At 39.3% G+C, this 20,900-nt stretch overlaps 4 protein-coding genes across 5 annotated transcripts; 2 read left to right on the plus strand and 2 right to left on the minus strand.

The window, feature by feature from the left end:
* Window positions 1-5,120: 5,120 nt before the first annotated feature.
* On the minus strand, window positions 5,121-9,030 carry Patr-1 (Protein associated with topo II related - 1). The gene is made up of 5 exons (XM_089256766.1): window positions 8,874-9,030; window positions 7,905-8,670; window positions 6,084-7,600; window positions 5,770-6,015; window positions 5,121-5,694 (listed from the first exon to the last, which is right to left on the minus strand). The coding sequence occupies exons 1-5, from the start codon at window positions 8,916-8,918 to the stop codon at window positions 5,416-5,418; spliced, it is 2,853 nt and encodes a 950-aa protein (XP_089112892.1). The 5' UTR covers window positions 8,919-9,030; the 3' UTR covers window positions 5,121-5,415.
* A 104-nt stretch (window positions 9,031-9,134) lies between these two features.
* Window positions 9,135-10,519, minus strand: bdwf (bedwarfed). Of its 2 annotated transcripts, XM_089256774.1 has the most exons (3): window positions 10,045-10,519; window positions 9,581-9,979; window positions 9,135-9,514 (listed from the first exon to the last, which is right to left on the minus strand). In XM_089256774.1, the coding sequence occupies exons 1-3, from the start codon at window positions 10,435-10,437 to the stop codon at window positions 9,401-9,403; spliced, it is 906 nt and encodes a 301-aa protein (XP_089112900.1). In that variant the 5' UTR covers window positions 10,438-10,519; the 3' UTR covers window positions 9,135-9,400. The 2 variants fall into 2 exon arrangements, with proteins under 2 accessions (XP_089112900.1, XP_017954584.1); XM_018099095.3 differs by having other exon boundaries at window positions 9,135-9,979.
* Window positions 10,520-12,487: 1,968 nt separating this feature from the next.
* LOC108649490 (peroxidase) lies at window positions 12,488-14,891 on the plus strand. Its single transcript, XM_030388834.2, has 5 exons — window positions 12,488-13,827; window positions 13,887-14,226; window positions 14,278-14,476; window positions 14,538-14,643; window positions 14,712-14,891. The coding sequence occupies exons 1-5, from the start codon at window positions 12,536-12,538 to the stop codon at window positions 14,791-14,793; spliced, it is 2,019 nt and encodes a 672-aa protein (XP_030244694.1). The 5' UTR covers window positions 12,488-12,535; the 3' UTR covers window positions 14,794-14,891.
* Window positions 14,892-17,873: 2,982 nt separating this feature from the next.
* LOC108658556 (uncharacterized) lies at window positions 17,874-19,829 on the plus strand. Its single transcript, XM_089265325.1, has 3 exons — window positions 17,874-18,509; window positions 18,572-18,802; window positions 18,860-19,829. Exons 1-3 carry the CDS (start codon window positions 18,476-18,478, stop codon window positions 19,768-19,770), a joined length of 1,176 nt encoding a protein of 391 aa, XP_089121451.1. The 5' UTR covers window positions 17,874-18,475; the 3' UTR covers window positions 19,771-19,829.
* Window positions 19,830-20,900: the final 1,071 nt, after the last annotated feature.

A 20,900-nucleotide genomic window follows, 5' to 3' on the forward strand; every position in this document is an offset into this window, starting at 1 on the left:
GCTTCTGAAGGACAGACGGATACGGCTATATCGACTCGCCCTGATCATGAATATATACATATATTTTATAGGGTCTGCGATGATTCCTTCTGCCTGTTACATACTTTTCACAAAGCCATTATGCTCTGATTTCCCATTGTTGATTGTACAGCCAGTATTCCAATAATTTATCCTTCAATATCATATACAGTATAATCCGGTTAAAACAACACTAAAGGGACCGTCGTTAAACCCGGAAGTCGCTATAACCGTATATGATTGCTAATTCTGGGGACCAGAATTTTCGTCGCTATAACCCTACAGACGCTAAAAGCGGAGTCGTTTTAACCGGATTCTATTGAATATACATACATATTTATTTAGATATATCAGTCAGTAATATCAGCCGTTTGTCATAGTGAAATTATTGTAGCTAGGGATAGACCCTATTTACAGACTCGATGGTTTTATTTATTTATTTATGAGCTTGAACATTAATTAGACTCTGATATGCTTCATCGCCCTGTGTCCCACTTACCAAATTAACCAAACACACTTTTGAATTTTCGAATTTTAAATATTTGATAATTTTGTAAACATGAGTATTAATACGCTCATTCGATGATTCACTGCACTATTTGCCGTACATCATATTGGTACCGCGATGTTTTGAGACCTTAGATGCCTAACGGAAAGTTGTTTGAGACTCGTTTGGCTAGACTGCGATTGCAAATGCGATTGCGATTAGTCGGCGCACAAAGGACTGCTGTGTCCTGCGGCATGATTCCTTGCGAACTAAATGCCAGCCGTGTATGCGTCTATCCTTTTATATGCTTCGGCCAGTGCGCACTTGGGACCGCTGCGCAGAGCATTCTGCAGCCTGACGCAGACGGCGTCAAAAAAAGCGTTCAACAAGGCGCCGTCGCCGCAGCCAAAGCGTCCTGATTTCTGACTCATTGTCACATATTTACTTCTGAATGCTTATACATATATTTCTCACCAAAAATTGAAATATATTTAGTCTTTCTTTCTTATTTGCAAATTAATTATTATTATTGGTTTTCCTTAATATATATAACACCGAATTACGGATTCAGAAACAGGATATTTTAAGTATATATTTTTTAAATTTATTTATTTTTAATTTAGTTAACATTGTATTTAAAATTATAAATTAGTTTGGCTTAATAATTCTCATTTTGAATAAGCTATATTTTTATGTACAATTTTATCTGCTGTTTCTACGTAATATTTATTATTTTTGGAAAATTTTTTTTACGAATCTTAATAATTATTTTTAATTTCAAACAAAATTCTATTTGCAACATGTCTAGAGCATTTGGAAAGATATGATCGGATTGTTTATATGTATCTCGCAATAGTTTTTCCTGTATTTCAAAAATTTCTGGGATGCTTTTAGTGTTGAGATGGAGAACTAAGGGTATCAATGTAGGGGGTTCTCAGTTCAAATAAGAAAACATGAAGCAACTATGAGGCAGTACCTCGATCGTGTGACTTATTATTATTGAATATTATTTATAAAATAAACTAATGTTATATGATTTAATATTGGTTCAATTGATTTGAATGTCCATATGTGTGCATTTTATATGCATACATGTATTCTGTTCCGTTTTGAGAGGCAATGGGTTAGTCATAAAGCTGACCGAATAGCACGTAAAATGAATTGCAATCAAAACATGGAAGCGTATTAGAATGGAATACTCCTCTAAAACTGAGCTGAGCAATAGAAAATAAATTTGTACTAGCTGGCGACACTTCGCTTCTGGTCCCCATGGTGCTGAATCTTAAACCTATTCTGTATCTGTATCCGCGCCCAGCTTAGATGTCGAATGTTGGCTGCCGGTCTGCCGGCTCCAGCAACATTGGCGGCAACCGCGTTGGCGACGGTAACACAGACGGCGACTGGCGGCCGAAGTCAACTAAACAACGCCAGCCATAACAACAGCAACAACAAGAGCGCCGGGGTCGCGATTGCCCGACTCGGAGATACCCTCACTTCTGTCATTCAAAATATTATAGCTGACATACACACGATTTATACACCCCTTAGGATATTGCAGCAACCATTTGTCAAATGCCTTATTAATTGACTTACATAAAAGTATGTATGTGAGTATGTATGTATGTATGTGAGCCAAAGCACGCATTTAAAAGCGAATGGGAGAAAATATCTCAGTACAGCCCAGGCAAACTTATGTTTATAACCAATGCCCATACTTTTTTCAAACCGCTTCAGGGATATTAAAATTATCAATCTAATAATCTATATATATACATATGCAACATCTTTCTGAGATCGATGGAGCTAGACAAAAAGTCAGGCAGACTTGTTCCTCTCATAAAGAATTTATATGCGCTTGGCGGGCTCAGCCATGCCCATTTCTCTCTGTTGTGTGCATTTTAATAGAAACAATATACCCGGTCATCGGATTGTAATGGGTTCAGGGCATAATAACAGCAACAATAACACAGTCATAACGACGAACCCCCCAAAGAGAGAAATGCCCGCGTCCATCCTTGGCGTCGCATTGGCAAAAAGCCCTTCCAGCAGCTCCATGTGTCGAGTGCTAACCGTGGAGCAGTGCGCGCTAAGATGCATGACTTGAGCCCCGGATATATTTTAAGCTAATTTGCTGTCGATACCTAATACATGCACTAGTATAAATATGGCTAGTCCTATGCCTTATTGTCGGATAGTTTGGTATCATGCTTTGCCTCTTCGTACCACTGTGCTCGACAATTCGGTGAGACGCAACAAAGAAGAATGTCGCCGCGTCAGGGACTTAATCATGCCACAAATAGTCGCCTTACTTTTGGAAAATTTTCAAAACAATAACCGATTACAAAATCACACTTAGCAAATCGAACAAATTTTTTGTACATCATGTAATAGCTAAAAGTCGTGCAGAAAGTGTGTCTCGGCCCGTTGAGATCGTAAATTTGTCTGAAATGGCATTTTGATGAGTGATATGATTTTCGCAAATTTCCAAGTTCAATCCACAATTTGCAACGATTCAAATTTGGAGTCCTTTGAGCAACGCTGCTAACGGTTGATGGTTTATAAGACGCCAGAGTGCGTAACAAGTGTCGACAGCTTCGGAAGTTGTTTCAAAGCTCGGAATCGACGTCGCTAGCGCCAGCGACGACCAGAGCGACGACAACTTGTCGGCATATATATTTTTTTTTTTTTTTTTTTTTTTTTTTTTCAATAAAGTGAGCGACACACACACACACACACACAAACACGCACAGACTGAGCATCCAGCAGGCACAGCTAGATACGGCTAGCGCTTGTGGCGACAATTCACCCCGTCCCACTTTGCGGATGGCGCGACAGTGGGTGCGAGTGAATAGTGCGCTCTAGGGCGCACTCTGGCCAAGTATCCAGAGACATACGAGGTGCGTGTGTGTGTGCGCTCATAAGGACGAGCAGGACAAAACAGAAACGGATACTCCTCATATGCACAACTCTGATTTCCAAGCAGCAACTGGCGGTAAGGGCGCGCGAATCGGGCGCCATTATTGCCACCATTGTCGCGACAAATGCCGCTGTTATCTCCAATTAGAAGCGAAAATAGTTGTGGCGTCGATGATGACGAGTTGAATTCAATTTTCGGGATGATGAAGGTGGAGAAGTCTTAATACTCTTCCAATAGATGCCACTCCTAACATAGTAAATCGGTAGTCGATAGATGCTAGGTAACAGTAGATAGAGTAGCACAATGTATTTTTTAAGAACTATTTGAGTCGAACATGAATGGATGGGTGAGCGGTGCCAATATTTTCTAGGTCTGTCCTGGCATTTGGAATTCACATGTAATTGAGAGTTTAGATCAACCTCTTTAGATGATACAATTTTCCCGATTTTTCGAGCCAGTATTATTTTTACAATTGGATAAAATTTACAAATTGTCAACCAAAAAATACGTTTGATGCCTACTTGAACTTTACTGGTTTCATAGGAAGTTTCATTTAATTTTGTATAGTTCTTATTCAAAATTCAAAAAACGTTAAAGACATTTTATAAAATTCTCTTAAATCAAAGTAGTAATGAAATTATTTAATAGAAATATTTATTTATTTAATGTGACAAATGATAAGACTTGTTTTCTTAATATTTTACGCCAAGTATATTTTTTGCTTTGATCTGCTAGATTTCGTTTGTTTTTATAAAGATTAAAAAATGTATTATTCAAACATCATGGTGCTATAAATACATTAGTATACACAAACATGCATCATACCTTTTGTATCATATGCAATATATCATACACTTAATCTGTAATTTAATTGTGAAAAGCCGACCTATAAGTATTTTTGTTTCTCCAAAAATATATCGAGTTATAAATGAAACTTAAATTATGATACGAAAAACACTTAAAAATCGATAATCATGTTTATATTATTGAAATAGATACAAATCTAAGTGGTCTAAAAAGATTTGTGAGTTAAGAAAACGACGGAGGTTGAAACAAATTTAGTCCGAGTTTTTTTTTTTTGCTGCTTTTCTTTTTGTATATATTTCTAAAAAAAAAAAGAAAACAGAAATGAGCAATTATATACTGGTACAATTCTGCTTACATTTTAGGCTCTTTTAAATACACAAAATGTATCACAATTTTGAATATTTGTTGTAATAGAAACTTTTATGTATATATTATATATATATAAAATTGTATGCATGTGAGACAACTAGACATTGTGTTTTAAGGAGCTTACGTAAATTTAATTCATACAAAAAGAAACTAAAAATACATCTTCCAATGCATTTCAAGCCTGATATTTACAATGTACCGAAATTGTGTAAAAGGTTACTAAGAAAAATTTTACATAGATAATGAAAGAGTGGAACAAATTAAAATGAATTCATTAAATTGTCAAAAGCACAATATATATATGTAAATATATATATCATTTTGAATTACTCACAAATGTAACTTTTGCAAATCAGCCAATTTTAACAGATCTCAAAATACAGTTGTCGACAATCATTCACTTTTAAATACAGAATGGCATATATACAATGAGCAAAATATTTAATGCCATAACAAAGTATTTTGATTTTTGAAAAGAAACAAATATGTTTTGCTGTTTTTGCAGTTGTTTACATGGTTAACTAATTTTTACGAGTACTTTTATATTTTGTTTCGCGTTTCATTATATATATGAGCTCTACTGGTGATATATGTACATGTATGTGTGTGTGTGTGAATGAATTTCTCTTACAAATTGTGCGCGTTTCTCATAATTTTTAGGTAAAATCAAACAATACAACTCAATTCATATTTTAAACATATATATTAACTGCTGAATAAGACATTAATGTCAGACCTCATACAAGGGAGTTTTGTTATTTTCTATTATGACTTTCTCATCCCGAAATTAGTTGAAAAAAAGGAATAATGCCTGCGTTTAATTTATTTGATGTTTAGCTTGTGTAATTAAAGCTAGAAGCGCATCTAGTTTCAAGTCCTTGAAACGCGCAAAGTGATTCATCATTGGTTGAATCGCATCTGACTCAATAGCCGCCGAGATGGTTTGATTCTGAATGGTGCGGTTAAGACAGGAAGCAACTTGCGCAAGAAACTCACGCCACTTTTGTCGGCTCTCCTCGGTAAGCGTTAAGTCGGTGTTTGAAACGTAGATCGCCTCCACGCGTAGTATCAATCCAACAAGCGACAGAATGCCAAACTAAAGGAATGATGAAATATGTATCAATCATTAAAAATGGCTGGCATATACATGCAAGGCATTATACAAACTTACGCGACTACAAAAAATGCCCGACATCTTTTTATCGTTCATGGTAAACGCAGTTGAAATGTTGATAATTGTTTCTAAATTCGCTTCATGTATTTGATTTTTGAATTCCGGGTAAAGCGCAAAGAGACAGCCATCCACATCTTCTCGATCCTTCTTAACGACATTTTGCAGTGAACAGAATACTCCGCCCCACACTGTCCAACGTATCGGCTGATCAGCAATAAATGGCATTATGCGGCGTAATAGTATCTGAAGAGTGCAGAAACATAAGCTATAAGCATGTGCGACACATAGATATAAAAAAGCATATCAAATACCTTGCCCTTGCGCACGTTCATCATCGATACAACCTTATTGAAAGTGAGACCTGCTTTCAGCTTACACACTAAAACATCGCGTGGCTCAATTTCATAGTTGAATTTGTTCTTAAGCGCTGGATTCATGCTTTGTGGATTATTCGCCTCAGCCGCTCGCTCTTCGGGCGTTTTATTCGCCATCTCGAGTTGCTCCACGGCGGCAATGCGTTCGCTCTCCTTCTTCTTCTTTAATATAATGGTTGCCATTACCTCCGGACTCTCCAGGTCCTCCAACTTGAGCAGATACCTATATAGGGTCTCTATGTGCAGCAAAATATGTCGTGATTTCCGCATGCTGCTCGGCACAAGCACCACCTCGGGTTGGCCCTCATTGTTTTTATCTGAGCTCTGCCTAGCAACTGACGATACCACCACAGCATTGTCAGCGGTTGCGCTGTCACTGCCCATGATCTCAGCATCAATAATCTTGCGGGGCGCCGTCACACTTCCATACTGTAACTTGCCCAGAGAGTTTTCAAACTTCAGAGGAGAGAACACATATCCAGAGAGGATGTTGCTGTTGTTGCCACTGTTTGTGATGCCGCTGGTGTTGCTGCTGCTCGTGTTGTCCGAGTTGCGTCTTTCGCGGTGCTGCTGCCCATTACGAGAGCCATTTTTGTTGCCCAACTGAACCATAATGAGCTGCGCATGACCTCGCGGTTGCGTCAGTGGATGATTCAGCTGGTTGTCCTTGTGTGCCTGACTGTGACGAACCTGCCCGTTTTTGCGCTCCTTGTACACCGTGTAATAGTAGTCGTCAATGTACGGAGTGTCCGTGTTCAGCTGTGACAGCTGGATGCCAATCAGCCAATGCTTGTCGCGCGTACTCATCAGATTCGCATACTCGTCGAACTCCTCCTGAGGCAGGTTGCCGCTATACCGATTCATTTGCTGCTGCTGCTGTTGTTGCTGCTGCATCTGCTGCGGAAGCAGCTGCTGCTGCTTTTGGCGATCGCCGGGTCGACTGAGCTGCTGCTGCTGGCGAGCAACTGCCGCGTTCTGCAGCAGCGGATGGTTCTGCTGAATTTCCTGAACCAGTCGCATGTTAAACATGTTGTACATCGAGTTGGGCTGCTGATTAAGCAGATTGTGTGGCGGCAGGCGGGGCGGCAGCACAGGCTGCATGTAGGCTGCCGGATGCATGCCAACGGCGCGCATCGCATTGAAACTGGGATGCATGGCAAAGTTGTTGAGCGCCGTGGGCAGATGTGGATTTGGCAGTGGGCGAGGAAAATTGGGCGGCAAAACATGCTGCTGCAATAGGGGATGCTGCGGCAGGTTCGTAGCTGGCCCAGTTGGATACATAAATCCGGGCGGCGCACGATTCCCAGTGATGCCATTTAGCTGTTGATGCTGTGGCTGCGGCGTGGGCATTAGACCTGGCCCTGCGCTGGATCCGCCCATCTGATGCGGTCCATGAAAACCTATATTTGGCCTTGGCGGCGGCGTTTGAGGCGTGGCTAAAAATCCAGGAGGTGCTGAAATAGCAAATAGTTATTTTTTAATTTCAATTCTGATTCGATTCGTCTTTCAACTACAATTATTGTAATAGTAAGATATTGATATAATAGCATGAATCTCTTTTGATTATAATGAAAATTGCACTTTACTAATGTGAAATCGGAACTTCGACAGTACATTATGATATTTATAAAATATGTGTATATATGTATATATATATATATATATTCACATATTTGTATTATTCTGTAATTGCATTTTTTGTCTTTATCTAAACAATATGTGCTTGCATGACGTGAATGAATCTGAAATGTGAGTTACCCTTGTGCTGCGGCTGTTGCTTTTGTAGCTGTTGTTGGTGTTGAGCTAATGTTGGCGTTGACACCAAATGCTGCCGATTGGTTAAATTCAAATCCTGTTGGGGTAGAGGCTGTGGTTGTTGCTGATGTAGTTGCTGCTGTTGTTGTTGTTGCTGCTGTTGTTTGGGCACTGCCTGTTGTATGATCAGATTACGTTCAATATCTTCGAGTGTTGTGATTTTTGCTGTCGCCGCTGTTGGCATCGGCGGTATCCCAAAATTGGCGTTCGACTCCTGCTGTGGCTTTATTTGCGTGATTGCCATTACGGTTGCGGATGCGGCAGCCTGTGGCTGGGGCTTAAATGCGCTGCGAAAGTTGTCTCGAAAAATATTTTGATTGCTGGGCAAGGGGAAGGGAGGTTGGGTAGTCCAAACGCCAGAGTCCAAGTTAATGCGATTGCTTCCATCGCTTTCACCAAACGTACTTAAATCTACATCATCTAATTTTATTGATGATAAATTTAATTCCAAGTCTAAGTCGTCGATGCTGCTGCTCTGAAAACCACGCAACGGCAGTTGCTCTCTCCGATTAAGCAAAGCACCGTTACCACTAGAGTCATGATCTGTGAAGTCTTTGCGAGCTTTTTCGCCGTTACCGCCAAGTAGGACAAGCGTTTCGTGGGCTTCCTCCCAGTCGCCGTTTATGGCAGAGCCGAATGTCTCGTCATTGAGGGCGTCGTACTCTTCTTCCGGGGGCTCAGCGATTCGCCCGTCGCTGCCATCATCATCCTATTATAATATAATTAATATATTCATTTTTAGCACATTTTGATTTATTTAGGGAAAAAAAGCATGGTGGCAAATGATTGTTTTTTTTTTTTTTTTTTTTTTTTTCATTTTCCAGACGATTGCGTTTATAAAAAAAAAGAACCTGCGCTCTACATCTGTTTTCTAGGTACTTCATTGTACATTGTTCTTATTTAAATTCTTACCGGTATACTTGTAGTTGTATCAAATCCGAAAAACGAATCGTCCATTGCGAATTACTATTTGTTTTATAAAAAATTATCATGACTTGTCAGTCACCATGAATGGCTAAGTTGGGAAGAAGAAGTACAATAGAGTCCACATCATCCACAGGCCACATCTACATTAAATACCGATATTCAAACTATCGATTACACACATCGATAAGAATGTTCAAACTGATTCCGAAGTTTCGAAATGCCTATAATTCTGACGTTAAGAAAGTGAAATAACAATTCTTTACAAGTATTTTTAAATTCGGACGATACAATCACCCTTACATTCGATTTCATATTTCATACAAATTTACATCATTTGACCGAAGAAAAGAATAACCGTGAACAAATTGCGAAAATCACAAATAAATTGATCAAATAATTACAATTTTTTTAAAAAGAAACTACTTATTTAAAGGCCTATAATAAAATTTACAATAACTCTTATCTAACTATATATCCTAATCAAATTATTTTATTAATATGTATAATACTTATCATTTAAGTGACAATTTGCGTTGCTCAATTTCAAGGAGTTTCCTTTTCAATTCTATTTTTTCCGTCATTAATTGCTCCATGACTGAGTGGTGCCTCTTATTTTCAATTAATTTCTGTTTATACAGATTGCAAAATTCATTAAGCGCAATTTGCGTGTTACAAGCAACATCATTAATTACACTTATTCTTTTACTTATTGCCTCCAGTTCCTTTTTAATTGCCTGACTTCCATATTTGGAGTTTTTGCCACTCTGCAAGAAAAGCGGATCTATGTCGATATCAATTTCAGCCTTTGTGTCTTCTGGCTCATAGGCAAATCCCGACACGTCTTGCAGTGCACTGTGGTCCTCTTCCTCGGGCACAACATCTTCCACATCTTCCATTTCGAATGTTGCATTCGAATTATCCTGTAAATCGTCCTCAGATGCATTCATTATAATTTGACTGACATCGTCGTTCAAGCGACATAAGCTGGCTATAGTTTCCTCAGCAGAGCTCAAACCAGTGGCTAGGGGAATATTATGCATTTCGTTTTTCTCCACTTTCTTGATTATGAATCTCTTCCAGTCCTTCAGTGCCTGTCGATAACCACGAATTGTTAATTAGAGGAACAATGCAAGAGACGATAAAACGTGAGCCTCACCTTTTTCCATGTAGCGGCGTCTTTTTGCGGCGGCCCGCTAGCATTAAGTTCGGACGTGAGTTGCTCCCACAGCGATTCATATGAGTTACGTGTCTCCCAAGATGGATTTTGCAGCAAAACGGGATTTTTCTTTATGAATTTCAGAATTATTAGCTCCTGTGTGGGATTCCGAGGTTTACCTCGGTGGCGGTCATTTGACTGAGGCAAGATTTTATACTTTCGATTCTGTGAAGATCCAGTAACATTTGCATTGGGATGCATTCGGTTCATGTGTTTGCTTAAGTTTGTTGTTGTCGTTTTGTACGATAGCTTGGCTTTGCATATGTTACATAAGGCGAAGGTGTCATCAACTGCCCTAAAGAAGCACCATATTTCACTTGTTTTCCTCTTCATTGTTATTGTTTAATGCACTATAATATCTTCCACCAAAATTTTTTATTAATAGCGATAGTGCTGGTAAGGACCTAATTTAGTGTTGCAAACAGTCAAGGGAAATATATTGGGTATTCCAAAAATATTTGATGTTAAATTGTGCCAATGCTATGCTGCAATGTAGAATGCTGAATAAGTCAAATAAATGAAACAATCTGTAACAGCTAACAATAATTTATTAAATAAAATATAAAAAACAATATATTAAAATAAAAAGTGTTTTATACGGTAGATAATGGAAGCCTAATATATATGATGAAGAACAATATAGTGTTAGTATTCAATAATAAAGTTTGTAAAATATAAATTAACATTGAAAATTTGTTTTCCAAACATTACTATATAGAAATATATATTTATAAGACCTTATAATATATATAAAAAATATTATATTGAAATGCAAAATATACTAATTGTTTCCAATAGAGCGTATAGAAATTTAGTATTTATTTCTTTTGTTTGATTCGGTCACACTATTTTCTTCTTCGCGGTTTTTTCAAGAGCTAATAATATCTTAGATCAGTTGCTAAACTAAGAACAACTAACTCAAAGGGAGGTGAGATGAGGAAGAATAATAATTATTTGTCAGATCCAAAATAGTTTACGGAATCTTCGTCCGACCGAATGTATACTAATAGAAGGTCGAATTCCCTTCCTAGGAGAGGGGTTTCGAAAAATGCTCGACATTTGATGTAGTGAACCTTTTGAGCAACAAAAATTGCAATAATTCTTGGCTTATATTCTACTTACCTAAGAAACGGCATAGGAACATGAATGAATCTGAAAATAAATTGAAAATGAGTTTGGGATGGAATAGTCGGAATAGGTAGTCGAGACTGCTCGACTAAGAGATCCCCTGATCCCCTCAGTTCGATCGAACTGATAGTTCAATAGTCATTCGGACATGCACACACACACTCGCACACACAGGCATAAACTCGCACTGTGGGACCGTAATTGGACTATCTTCATGGAACTTTTAAATCGGAATTTTAACATCGAAATGCGTGCATTTGCCAAAGCATAATAGGTTCTGAGATTGAAGCGATCACGCATACGGACAGATCGACAGCCTGACAGACAGATGGGGCCGAGTGGACTCAACTGACAAGCTATGAGCGACTGCTTTGATCAAGAATATACATATGCACATATGTATATACTTTATAAGGTCTGCAACGCCCCCTTTAGCAACAGGCTAAAAACATTTAACTAAATCTTTATACCCTCATAGCGGGTTCAGGGTATAATTAACAAGAATCAAAGAAACAAAATTTGTTAATTGAATTTTCCTATTTAATATTATCACTAACTAAAGAGGTTATATGAATAGAGTTATTATTGTATTAAGTTCATTTTATTGATGATATTAAGATATTGCAAAAGAGTTTGTGTTACCTAGAAAACGAGCTGCTAATTAGTTATGAATATTGATTACTTATCCACAAATAAAAATTATTACGCTCTACACTTCTTACCTTAAGTGCGTAAGCGTAGACATCACGCATCACACGCTCTGATTATGTATGCGTGTGAATGTATATGTATGTTGTCCGTCTTAAAGTGACGTCTGCACTTTATAAAAATTGATTTCGACTTTAACGCCGCTGATAATAAAACTTTCAATGGGCTCTGCATGCAGTTTATTAATGTTGTGCGAATTAATGTAAATAAAGGTTGGAAACTCTTGTAGCACATACAATATACATACATACGTATTTCATATATTAAATTTTATATAGTATGTAATTTTAATACTTCTTTGCTGACATTACAAAGCGTCAGCGACACGAAATGAATGAAATGAAATGAATGTTGCTGAGCTTCCAAGTACTTATCTTTAAATCTGAAAGTTAAGCATTTACTTAATCTTTGGCATCAAACTAAGAATTGGGCACGTGCGTGTTATGCTGCGCTATGCGGAAGATAATATTCTATCAAATCACGACTGACACGGCTCGATGATCGTGCGAAATGAAAGAAAATCTTGATCGCTAGCGGGAGTATATATGCGGTGTCAGTGATGAAAGTGCATCACAGTTAGCTCACTTCGATAACAATGAGAGTAATTACTACGGTGGCCGGGTTACTTTTGCTGGTGATCAGCTCGACAATAGCGAAGGATCAACCGGCTGGATGCCCATTTCGGCACTTGGAGGCGTTGGATCTTGCTTCTTCAAAGGCAGAGCTGGAAAAGGGAGGCCGATATAAGCGAAACAGCGGATTGTATGATGGCTTGGACGATCTGCTGAAGAGCGTTTTGCCCAAGAACAGCATCAGTCCAGGACTGAGCAGTTGGATAAGCTCGGCCGAACATGATAAGCCATCGCAGCAGCCCATAAAATGTGGTGCTCCTCCCCTGAACTGTTTGAATGATACGAAAAACCTGCATTATCGTAGCATTGATGGCTCGTGCAATAACTTGCTGTATCCCGAGTTCGGCATCGCGACCTCCCGGTATAAGCGTCTTCTGCGGCCTGCGTACGTGCAGAACGGACAGACGGTGCCCAACGCACGTTTGCTCTCATTGTCACTGTACGGCGAGAAGACAGTGATGGACAAGTTTCGCACGGTGGCTTCCATGCAGTTCGGCCAGTTCGTCGCCCACGACATCAGCCAATTGACCACAAGGGGCGCGCCCAGAGATTGTTGCGCCGAGTCGCGTCATCCACAGTGTCAGCCCATAACATTAGCGGCGGGTGGACCCATCGCCTATAACACGGGCAAGTCATGTCTCAGCTTTGCACGCGCGCTGTCCGACGCGGACGGCATCTGTCCCAAGAGCGGGCTGCCCTACAGCGAAAAGTTGTCGGTGGTCACGGCCTACTTGGATCTGTCATCAGTCTATGGAAATTCTCCGGCGCAAAATCAGCGGGTGCGCCTGTTCAAGGGCGGTCAGCTCCGGACAGTGTACGCCAACGGGCAGCAGTGGTTGCCCGTGACGCAGAATCACGAAGGTGAATGTGGCATTAATAGTGAGTGCTACACCATGCCCGACCTACGCAATCGATTCACACCGACGATTGCTGTACTTCATACGATTATGGTGCGGGAGCACAACCGACTGGCCGAGCAGTTGGCCCTGCTGAATCCCCACTACAACGATGAGCGCTTGTACCAGGAAGCCCGCAAGATCAATATTGCGCAGTATCAGAAGATCACATACTACGACTACCTGGTGGCCGTTCTGGGCAGTGCTTACACGAACATGAATGGCCTGACTTACCCCTACTCAGAGTACTCAACTGACTATGTGAACGATTATGACGAGAGCGTTAACCCCAATCCCTACGCTGAGTTTTCTGCTGCTGCCTTCCGTTATTCGCACACTCAGATATCGGGCTGGTTCTCGTAAGTACTAATATTTTGTGTATTTACGTGACATAGATTAACTTTTCACTCGATTGCAGAATGGTTTCGTCTGATCGCTATGCAAATCAGACATTACGGCTCAGCGACTTCTTTGAGACTCCTGAGACCATTCGTTTGCTGTCCTCAAACTACAATTTCGCTGATTTGGTTCGTGGAATGGCAACACAGCTGCAAAAGCGAGCTGACTCCAACATCGATCGCGAGATCAAGCACTTCTTTAATCGCAAAGTGTTCGAGGAGTTCGGATCCGACCTCAAGTCGTTAGATATCCAACGTGCCCGCGACTTCGGACTTCCATCGTATAATGATCTTCGTGAGTTCTGTGGTCTGCGGCGAGCCCATGAATGGTCGGAATTCGCCACCGAAATATCCGGAGAGGTAGCCTCAAGAGACTTAAGTCAACCAAAGCCTGACCATCCTTTTTTTCAGAAAATTAATTTATTGCGCAAGCTGTATGCCTCCCCAGCCGATGTTGAACTGAGTGTGGGTGGTACTCTCGAATTCCACGTACCAGGCTCATTGTTTGGCCCTACGTTGCTGTGTGTGGTCGGAAAACAGTTCCAAAACACTCGTCGGGGCGATCGCTTCTTCTTTGAACGCGAAAACCATCTCAGTGGCTTCTCACGCAGTGAGTGTAAACATAAGTACAATAATCGGACTCTTCCTCAATGCTATCAATGTTTGCATAGGTCAACTGGCGGAGATACGGAAAATAAGCCTGGCTTCACTGTTCTGCAATAATGTGCAAAGCTTACATTATATCCAGCCGAATGTTTTCATTTTCCCCAATACTCGGTAAGTCACAATCTGCTCACGCCTATCGCATACGAAAAAAAAAACTCATTGTTTGTCCCCATTTTCAGCAATGTTTTGATAAGCTGCAATGATATTCCTCAACTTGACCTTACTAAATGGCAAGACCTAACTCCCCAACTGGTTAGCTAAACAGGTTAGCCAATTTAGTGGGATGTCTTTAAATATTACTTTGTTAAATAGCCAGCTGACAAACAATCCAAAGCACTAAAATGATTTCAGCTTCATAATGATTTTTTTTAAATAAAATTTAAAATTACAAAGTATTTTAGGCATTGTTAATTTTATAAAAATTGAAAATAAAATTTTAGCGAGCACCAGGACTCTGTGGAATTTGACGAGGTAATTGACTTAATTTTGCACTTTTTCACCTATTCTTCCGGAAATACATACAGACAGGCTGACAAGAGTAGTTTGGACTGCTTTCTTCTGCAACTGTATGTATGTATTTACAAAAATATTAATAATATTAAACATAAGATTTCCATATGTTATGCTTATAATATTAATTATACCTCATAATTGTATATACTATAATATGTTTTCGATTTGGAGTATAGGCAGAGGTAAAAGCGGTAATGCAGTTATAAATACTGTGACTCCTGTTTTCAGAAAAAAAAACAAGTAAGAACGTTGCAGTCGGGCGCTACCGACTGCGGAATACTCATTCACAGTCCGTATACATGATGCTATGTTTACAAAGGGGCATTTATTCTTATTTAAAATTTAATTTGGCTTTAAAAAAAATTTAGTACAAAACAATTATGCTTTTTGATTATATTGTAGCTTTTGGTAATTTTTATCGAGTAATCGATAATTATTATATTGATCGTGCACTTTTTGAATACAAATGTATAGTAATTTTCGTTAATAGCTTTCGGTCACTATTGCAGATTCATAAGCGTTTGCTTACATTACAAAAGCGCGCTTTTTAGCATTCTACGAATTGCGATTGATTTCTGGATTTTCTAGCTGTTATTGTAGTTTTGTCAGATGACGCTCTGTTATTAGCTTATTGTATTTTAGCTACCAGATTGTCAACCAAGACGATAGCGTGGGTGCTAGAGGCGTCGCGAGTTATGTTACAGCGGCGGATGTTCAAAACCCCTTCAATGTTGTGTGTTATTTTCATACATATTTCGTTTTTTATAAAATAGATATTTATTTTATTCTTTTTCCTAATTGAACAATTTTATAAGTTTAAATTTGTTTCTTCTTAAATAGCCCTCATATATGTATGTACGCATTTATGCATGTATATGTATGTACATAAGTCTGCACGCATATGTAGCATCAAGCATTCCAGTCTTTCTTATGCACGCGCTCATTTGTATGTGTGTATGTATGTACACATAAATGCATACTCTAGCGTTGAAATGAGACTGATTTGTTTTTGCTTTGTTCTTGAATTTACCATCCGCTACTCTCATAACAAGAATCTTATTTTTGGAATTCATTTTAATTAGTAGGTGGTGGCGCTGTCGGCAAAGGCGCCGGTTCAAATTTGTTTTGTATTTTGACAAACATGGCTGGGTGCGAGCTCAAATCCCGGGGAAAACTCTTTTTTGTAAATTGCAAATTTTGTTATTTTAGCTTCTTTTATATTTTTTAAATATCTAAATTTTATTTTTAAATTTTATAAAAATCTTTCCTTCCGTGTTATCAATGCCTATTAAGCCTATTTGTATATACATGTACATACATAGATAGCTCAAGCATACAAATGTCGCAATTTGATACTACAAATGCCGATGGCCACGCCCCTAGTGGCCGTAGACACCTCATTTTTGGCCAGTTCTTAGAAAGAGCTAACGGTTACGTAAATGCGAAATTTGAATGCTTACGCTCAAAAAATGTGAAAATTACAGGGTATTTTTCGATATGCTACGCCCCCAAAGAGGCGTGACAATTATTTTTGGGGCATCGATAGAGGAGGTTACCAGTAACTCAACTATCCAAATTTGACGCTTCTAGCTCTTAAACTGTAGGAGATATAAAGACACATATCCACTATAGCTTGTTCGACTTGGGAGGTCAACTTGCGTATATATACCAAATTTCAAGTCTCTAGCATAAATAGTGCCTAAAATATAGCCAAATTTGAAAAATCTATATATATATATATTATATCTATATATATATACTATATCTTCAGGTCCGATTTGCCACGCCCCCAGTAGGCGTAGACATAAAATTTTTTCATCAGTCATTATAGAATTATAGCATTAGCTCACGTGCGAAATTTCAACGTTCTACCTTTAGAACTTTAGGAGATACAGTTTTATCTGATTTGCCACGCCCCCAATGGGCGTAGATATATCCACCATAGCTTTTTGGACTTCGGGGGTCAACGCGGATCTACATACCAAATTTCAACTTTCTAGCTCTTCAACTAACATGATTTCTGGTATATCGGAAAATGCATTTTCCGATTTGCCACGCCCCTAGTGGGCGGATCGGGAAAATTTTAACACTTTATAAATCGGAGTTATACACGAGTATGTGTTCCAAATTTTAAGTCTCTAGCTTCAATAGCGGCGAAATGAACTGCGTTCATACGGACAGACGGACAGACGGACGGACGGACAGACGGACAGCAAGACGGACATTGCACAAAACCAATATACTAATTCACTTCGTGAATGAGTATAATTATACTTGACAGATAAGCATGTAAAAGCCAAGTAATGCATCAAGTAAATATATTCGTATCACATCGTGTCCCAAAATAAGCATTCTACAGTGCGATAGTCGAGACTGCTCAACTATGGGATCCTGCAAGGAGCTGATATTTCAATCATTCAATGTTTGCTTTTTGCTTGTGCTAAAGCACAAGTCTCTAGTATTTTAAAGGAGTTTTTACAATCGGCATAGGGGGCTTGGGATTCAAAATGTATAAATTAAAAAATTGATAACTATTTACGACTCAGATTGTCACCCTGATCAAGAACATATATACTTTATGGGGTCTGCCACTCCTCTTTCTCTCACTTTGACAAAACAATTATACCTTGACAGAAAATAATTAGTTTGTAGAAATTCATGGAGCTTTCTTTCTTTATTATTATTTATTATACACCACATATAGATCAATAAACCTCAATATTTCCCATCGATTTAGCAGAACAATCAGCGATTCTAAATGGGCCATTTTCTTACTGCATGTTAATTCATGTTAATAGCAAATGAATGAGACTTGAAGAGGTGAGTCTAAAATGAGGAAAGTTTACATTTGTCATTTTATACTAAACAATTGACCCAGTTTAATTGATTTTCGAGATAATGCTGAAGAGTATAAAAGCTTAACCGATTAACATCAGAGAGATATAACAATATGCGCAGACGAAAAAGAGCTGATATGTATTAGAATATTGCGCAATATGAACACAAAGACCGAAGAACCATTAACTTTCGCTCTGACCTTGCTGCTTCTTTGGCATTTGGATTCCATTGATATGCGCGGATGTGGGCCAACAATATGCCGACGCGCGCCAGCTCTGCAAAATTCTTTTTAGTTTTTACGGCAGCCGTAATGGCGTGACGAAAGAAAAATATCGAACATGATAGGTGCTAGCATAGAAAGTCATTGAGATTTATATTCGAATCATTATTAATTTCATCAAAATATAAAGAATAAAGAAACCGAAATAATAGACCGATTTCTCAGTAGATGCGATTAATAACGGTCCCATAGAATCTGGATGATTGAAAGTAAGATTTTAAAATTTGTATATTATATGTGCTTGCACACATTCTTTGGATCAATATAAAAGTGTTAGATTTATCGGCGAAAGACAGCATTTGTTTATTCGCCATGACGGTGATCACATTAATCTATTTCTTCTGTGGTAAGCAACAGGAATCGATTACAACGATTGAGAAAAATTAATAAAGTCAACTCCTCATTTAGGGATATGCGTTGCCAGCAGTGTGGGCACGGTGTCTTCGAAGAACACTGAGCAAGAAACGGGACGATTCGTTGCCACTATTCAGTCTCCGGTTCCAGCGCCACCCTCACCACCAAATGTAGTATACAAACTACCATCACCATACTATCCGCATCCGCATCCGCAACATCAATGTTTTTGTCCGCCGGGTCCTCCAGGACCACCGGGTGTGCCGGGACCACCAGGTCCTTCAGGTGAGCCTTCCATTTAAGGTGTTTTTATTTGTATTATCCTATTCCACCTTTATGCAGGGTCGCCGGGAAGACCAGGTTACCCTGGTATAAAGGGAGACAAAGGGTCAAAGGGAGATAAAGGTCACTTTGGGTTACCAGGACATCGCGGTCCAGTTGGGCCGCCAGGTTATCCTGGTGACAAGCACTGGCCGGCACCTCCACCTCTGTATCCACATCAACCTCCTATAATAATACCCATTCCTATTCCACCGCCGCACAAGGGAAAGCATCATAAAGATTATAAAAGTGTCCACACAGTAGTTCCAGGATTTCCCGGGCTTCCCGGCCATCCGGGTCGCCCCGGGTATCCGGGCTATCCAGGTCACCCAGCACATTCAAGTCCAGGTCATCATCATGCTGGCCGTCCTGGACATCCAGGACGTCCAGGATATCCAGGTTATCCAGGACTTCCGGGACATCCAGGTCATACAGGACATTCAGGGCATCCAGGACATCCAGGACATCCAGGTCATCCAGGACATCATCATCATGGACATCATCATCATGGACATCATCATCCTGGCCATCATCATCCAGGACATCACCGGGGACCCCTACGAGATCAACCCACAGACAATTCTATAGATAATGAATTAAATACATTTGAAAGTTTAAGTGATGACCATACTGATGACCAAAACAATATCAACGATATCAACGAATCACTGGTCTATCTAACACAAACTTTGTTTGACGAAGGTGAATCCGGTAATTATCAGGCTAGTACACCTCTGAGCATCAAAGACAGTTCTGAAGCCGACAAGCCCAACACAAACGAACAGGGTGTTGAAGAACAACAACCAGTAATCAATAGCCAGTCCGAGGAGAATAACGATGTTGAAGAACGCAGTTCGAAAGGTCCACTTATTTTAGCAATATCCACTCCTCGAAATCCACTCCAAATATATGCATACGATAAAAGTAAATAAAAACATGTAAGAAGGCTCTAGTCGAGACTGCTCGACTAAGAGATACCATGAACCTCCAAGCTGATATTCCTATCATTCTGCACTTCTTTTATGCACGCACACATACATACATATATGTATATGCATCCACCCTCACGCGCCCCCGCTCTGCTAACTGCGCAGTAAGCAGCGACTGCGCTTGGGCTGCGCTGCAGTGTGGGCAATAGTATGAGAATTTATTTGTTGAATAGCTTCATATGATCAAAATGTGTATACATTCCAAAGCACAAGTTTATAGTTGAAATACGTTTTTTACAAATTTGGGAGGAAGGGGGCGTGTTATCAAAAATCTGTTGATTACAAAATGTTTGTATGCATCATATGTACATATATACACCGTAAATCTGAAGTCTCAAAAAACAAAATCCATTTTTCGATTATTCTCGATAAAAAAGTTATCAGATGATTTATCGAAAAAATAAAGCAAACTCGTACTGCGTATGGTATACACGAGTATGCACACAAATTTCAAGTCTCTAGCTCTTACATTCATATATCTTCTGAGATCTCGGCGTTCATACGGACAGACAGACAGACGGGCGGACGGACGACGGAATGGGCTATATCGACTCAGCTTAATTTAGTTTAGATAAATCGAATTAGCTCCAGGACTTGCAGTCAGATTTATGTTTTTATTGCTTTCTACACAACTAAGCATCGAAATTTCGGTGGTGTGGCTATCTCTAGCTAAGTCGATTTAAATACGGGTTCTTTCATACTACTCATAAATATATACATACTAGCTGGCCCGGCAAACGTTGCATTGCCCTATCCATTATTTCTAGGTCAAAAATTGTTGAAAGCTATGTTGTTCACGCTGGGATACACTCTGATTTATTTATTAATCGGATTTTCATTCAAGCACCTTCTAAACGACATTTTGTTTTATGGTCAGGTGCAATTGACCATGAGAAAAACACGCATTTTCTAGATTGAGGCCACAAATAGTCAAAGATTGGCCCTGTGATTTGTTGATCACCAAACGCGTTCCATTGCACAGTTTTGGTTGCTTTAAATTTCTAAGCATGATAACTACCTAGCCAACTTTCAGTTGTAAATTGTGCGGTGGTTTACCAGGCACATCCAAGGAG

The sequence above is a fragment of the Drosophila navojoa genome, chromosome 2 (genome assembly GCF_054131105.1).
Source record: "Drosophila navojoa isolate 15081-1374.11 chromosome 2, UAZ_NAV_1.0, whole genome shotgun sequence".
NCBI classification, from domain to species: Eukaryota; Metazoa; Arthropoda; class Insecta; order Diptera; family Drosophilidae; genus Drosophila; species Drosophila navojoa.

Coding starts and splice junctions, on each gene's coding strand:
- Patr-1 (XM_089256766.1), bottom strand. CDS start 8,918: ATGGACGATTCGTTTTTCGGATTTGATACAACTACAAGTATACCG. Junction 7,601..7,904: donor GCAACAGCCGCAGCACAAGG/GTAACTCACATT, acceptor TTGCTATTTCAG/CACCTCCTGGATTTTTAGCC. Junction 5,695..5,769: donor CGGGCATTTTTTGTAGTCGC/GTAAGTTTGTAT, acceptor TCATTCCTTTAG/TTTGGCATTCTGTCGCTTGT.
- bdwf (XM_018099095.3), bottom strand. CDS start 10,437: ATGAAGAGGAAAACAAGTGAAATATGGTGCTTCTTTAGGGCAGTTGAT. Junction 9,980..10,044: donor ACGCCGCTACATGGAAAAAG/GTGAGGCTCACG, acceptor GGTTATCGACAG/GCACTGAAGGACTGGAAGAG.
- LOC108649490 (XM_030388834.2), top strand. CDS start 12,536: ATGAGAGTAATTACTACGGTGGCCGGGTTACTTTTGCTGGTGATCAGC. Junction 13,828..13,886: donor CAGATATCGGGCTGGTTCTC/GTAAGTACTAAT, acceptor ACTCGATTGCAG/AATGGTTTCGTCTGATCGCT. Junction 14,477..14,537: donor TCTCAGTGGCTTCTCACGCA/GTGAGTGTAAAC, acceptor ATGTTTGCATAG/GTCAACTGGCGGAGATACGG.
- LOC108658556 (XM_089265325.1), top strand. CDS start 18,476: ATGACGGTGATCACATTAATCTATTTCTTCTGTG. Junction 18,510..18,571: donor ATTAATCTATTTCTTCTGTG/GTAAGCAACAGG, acceptor CTCCTCATTTAG/GGATATGCGTTGCCAGCAGT. Junction 18,803..18,859: donor GGGACCACCAGGTCCTTCAG/GTGAGCCTTCCA, acceptor ACCTTTATGCAG/GGTCGCCGGGAAGACCAGGT.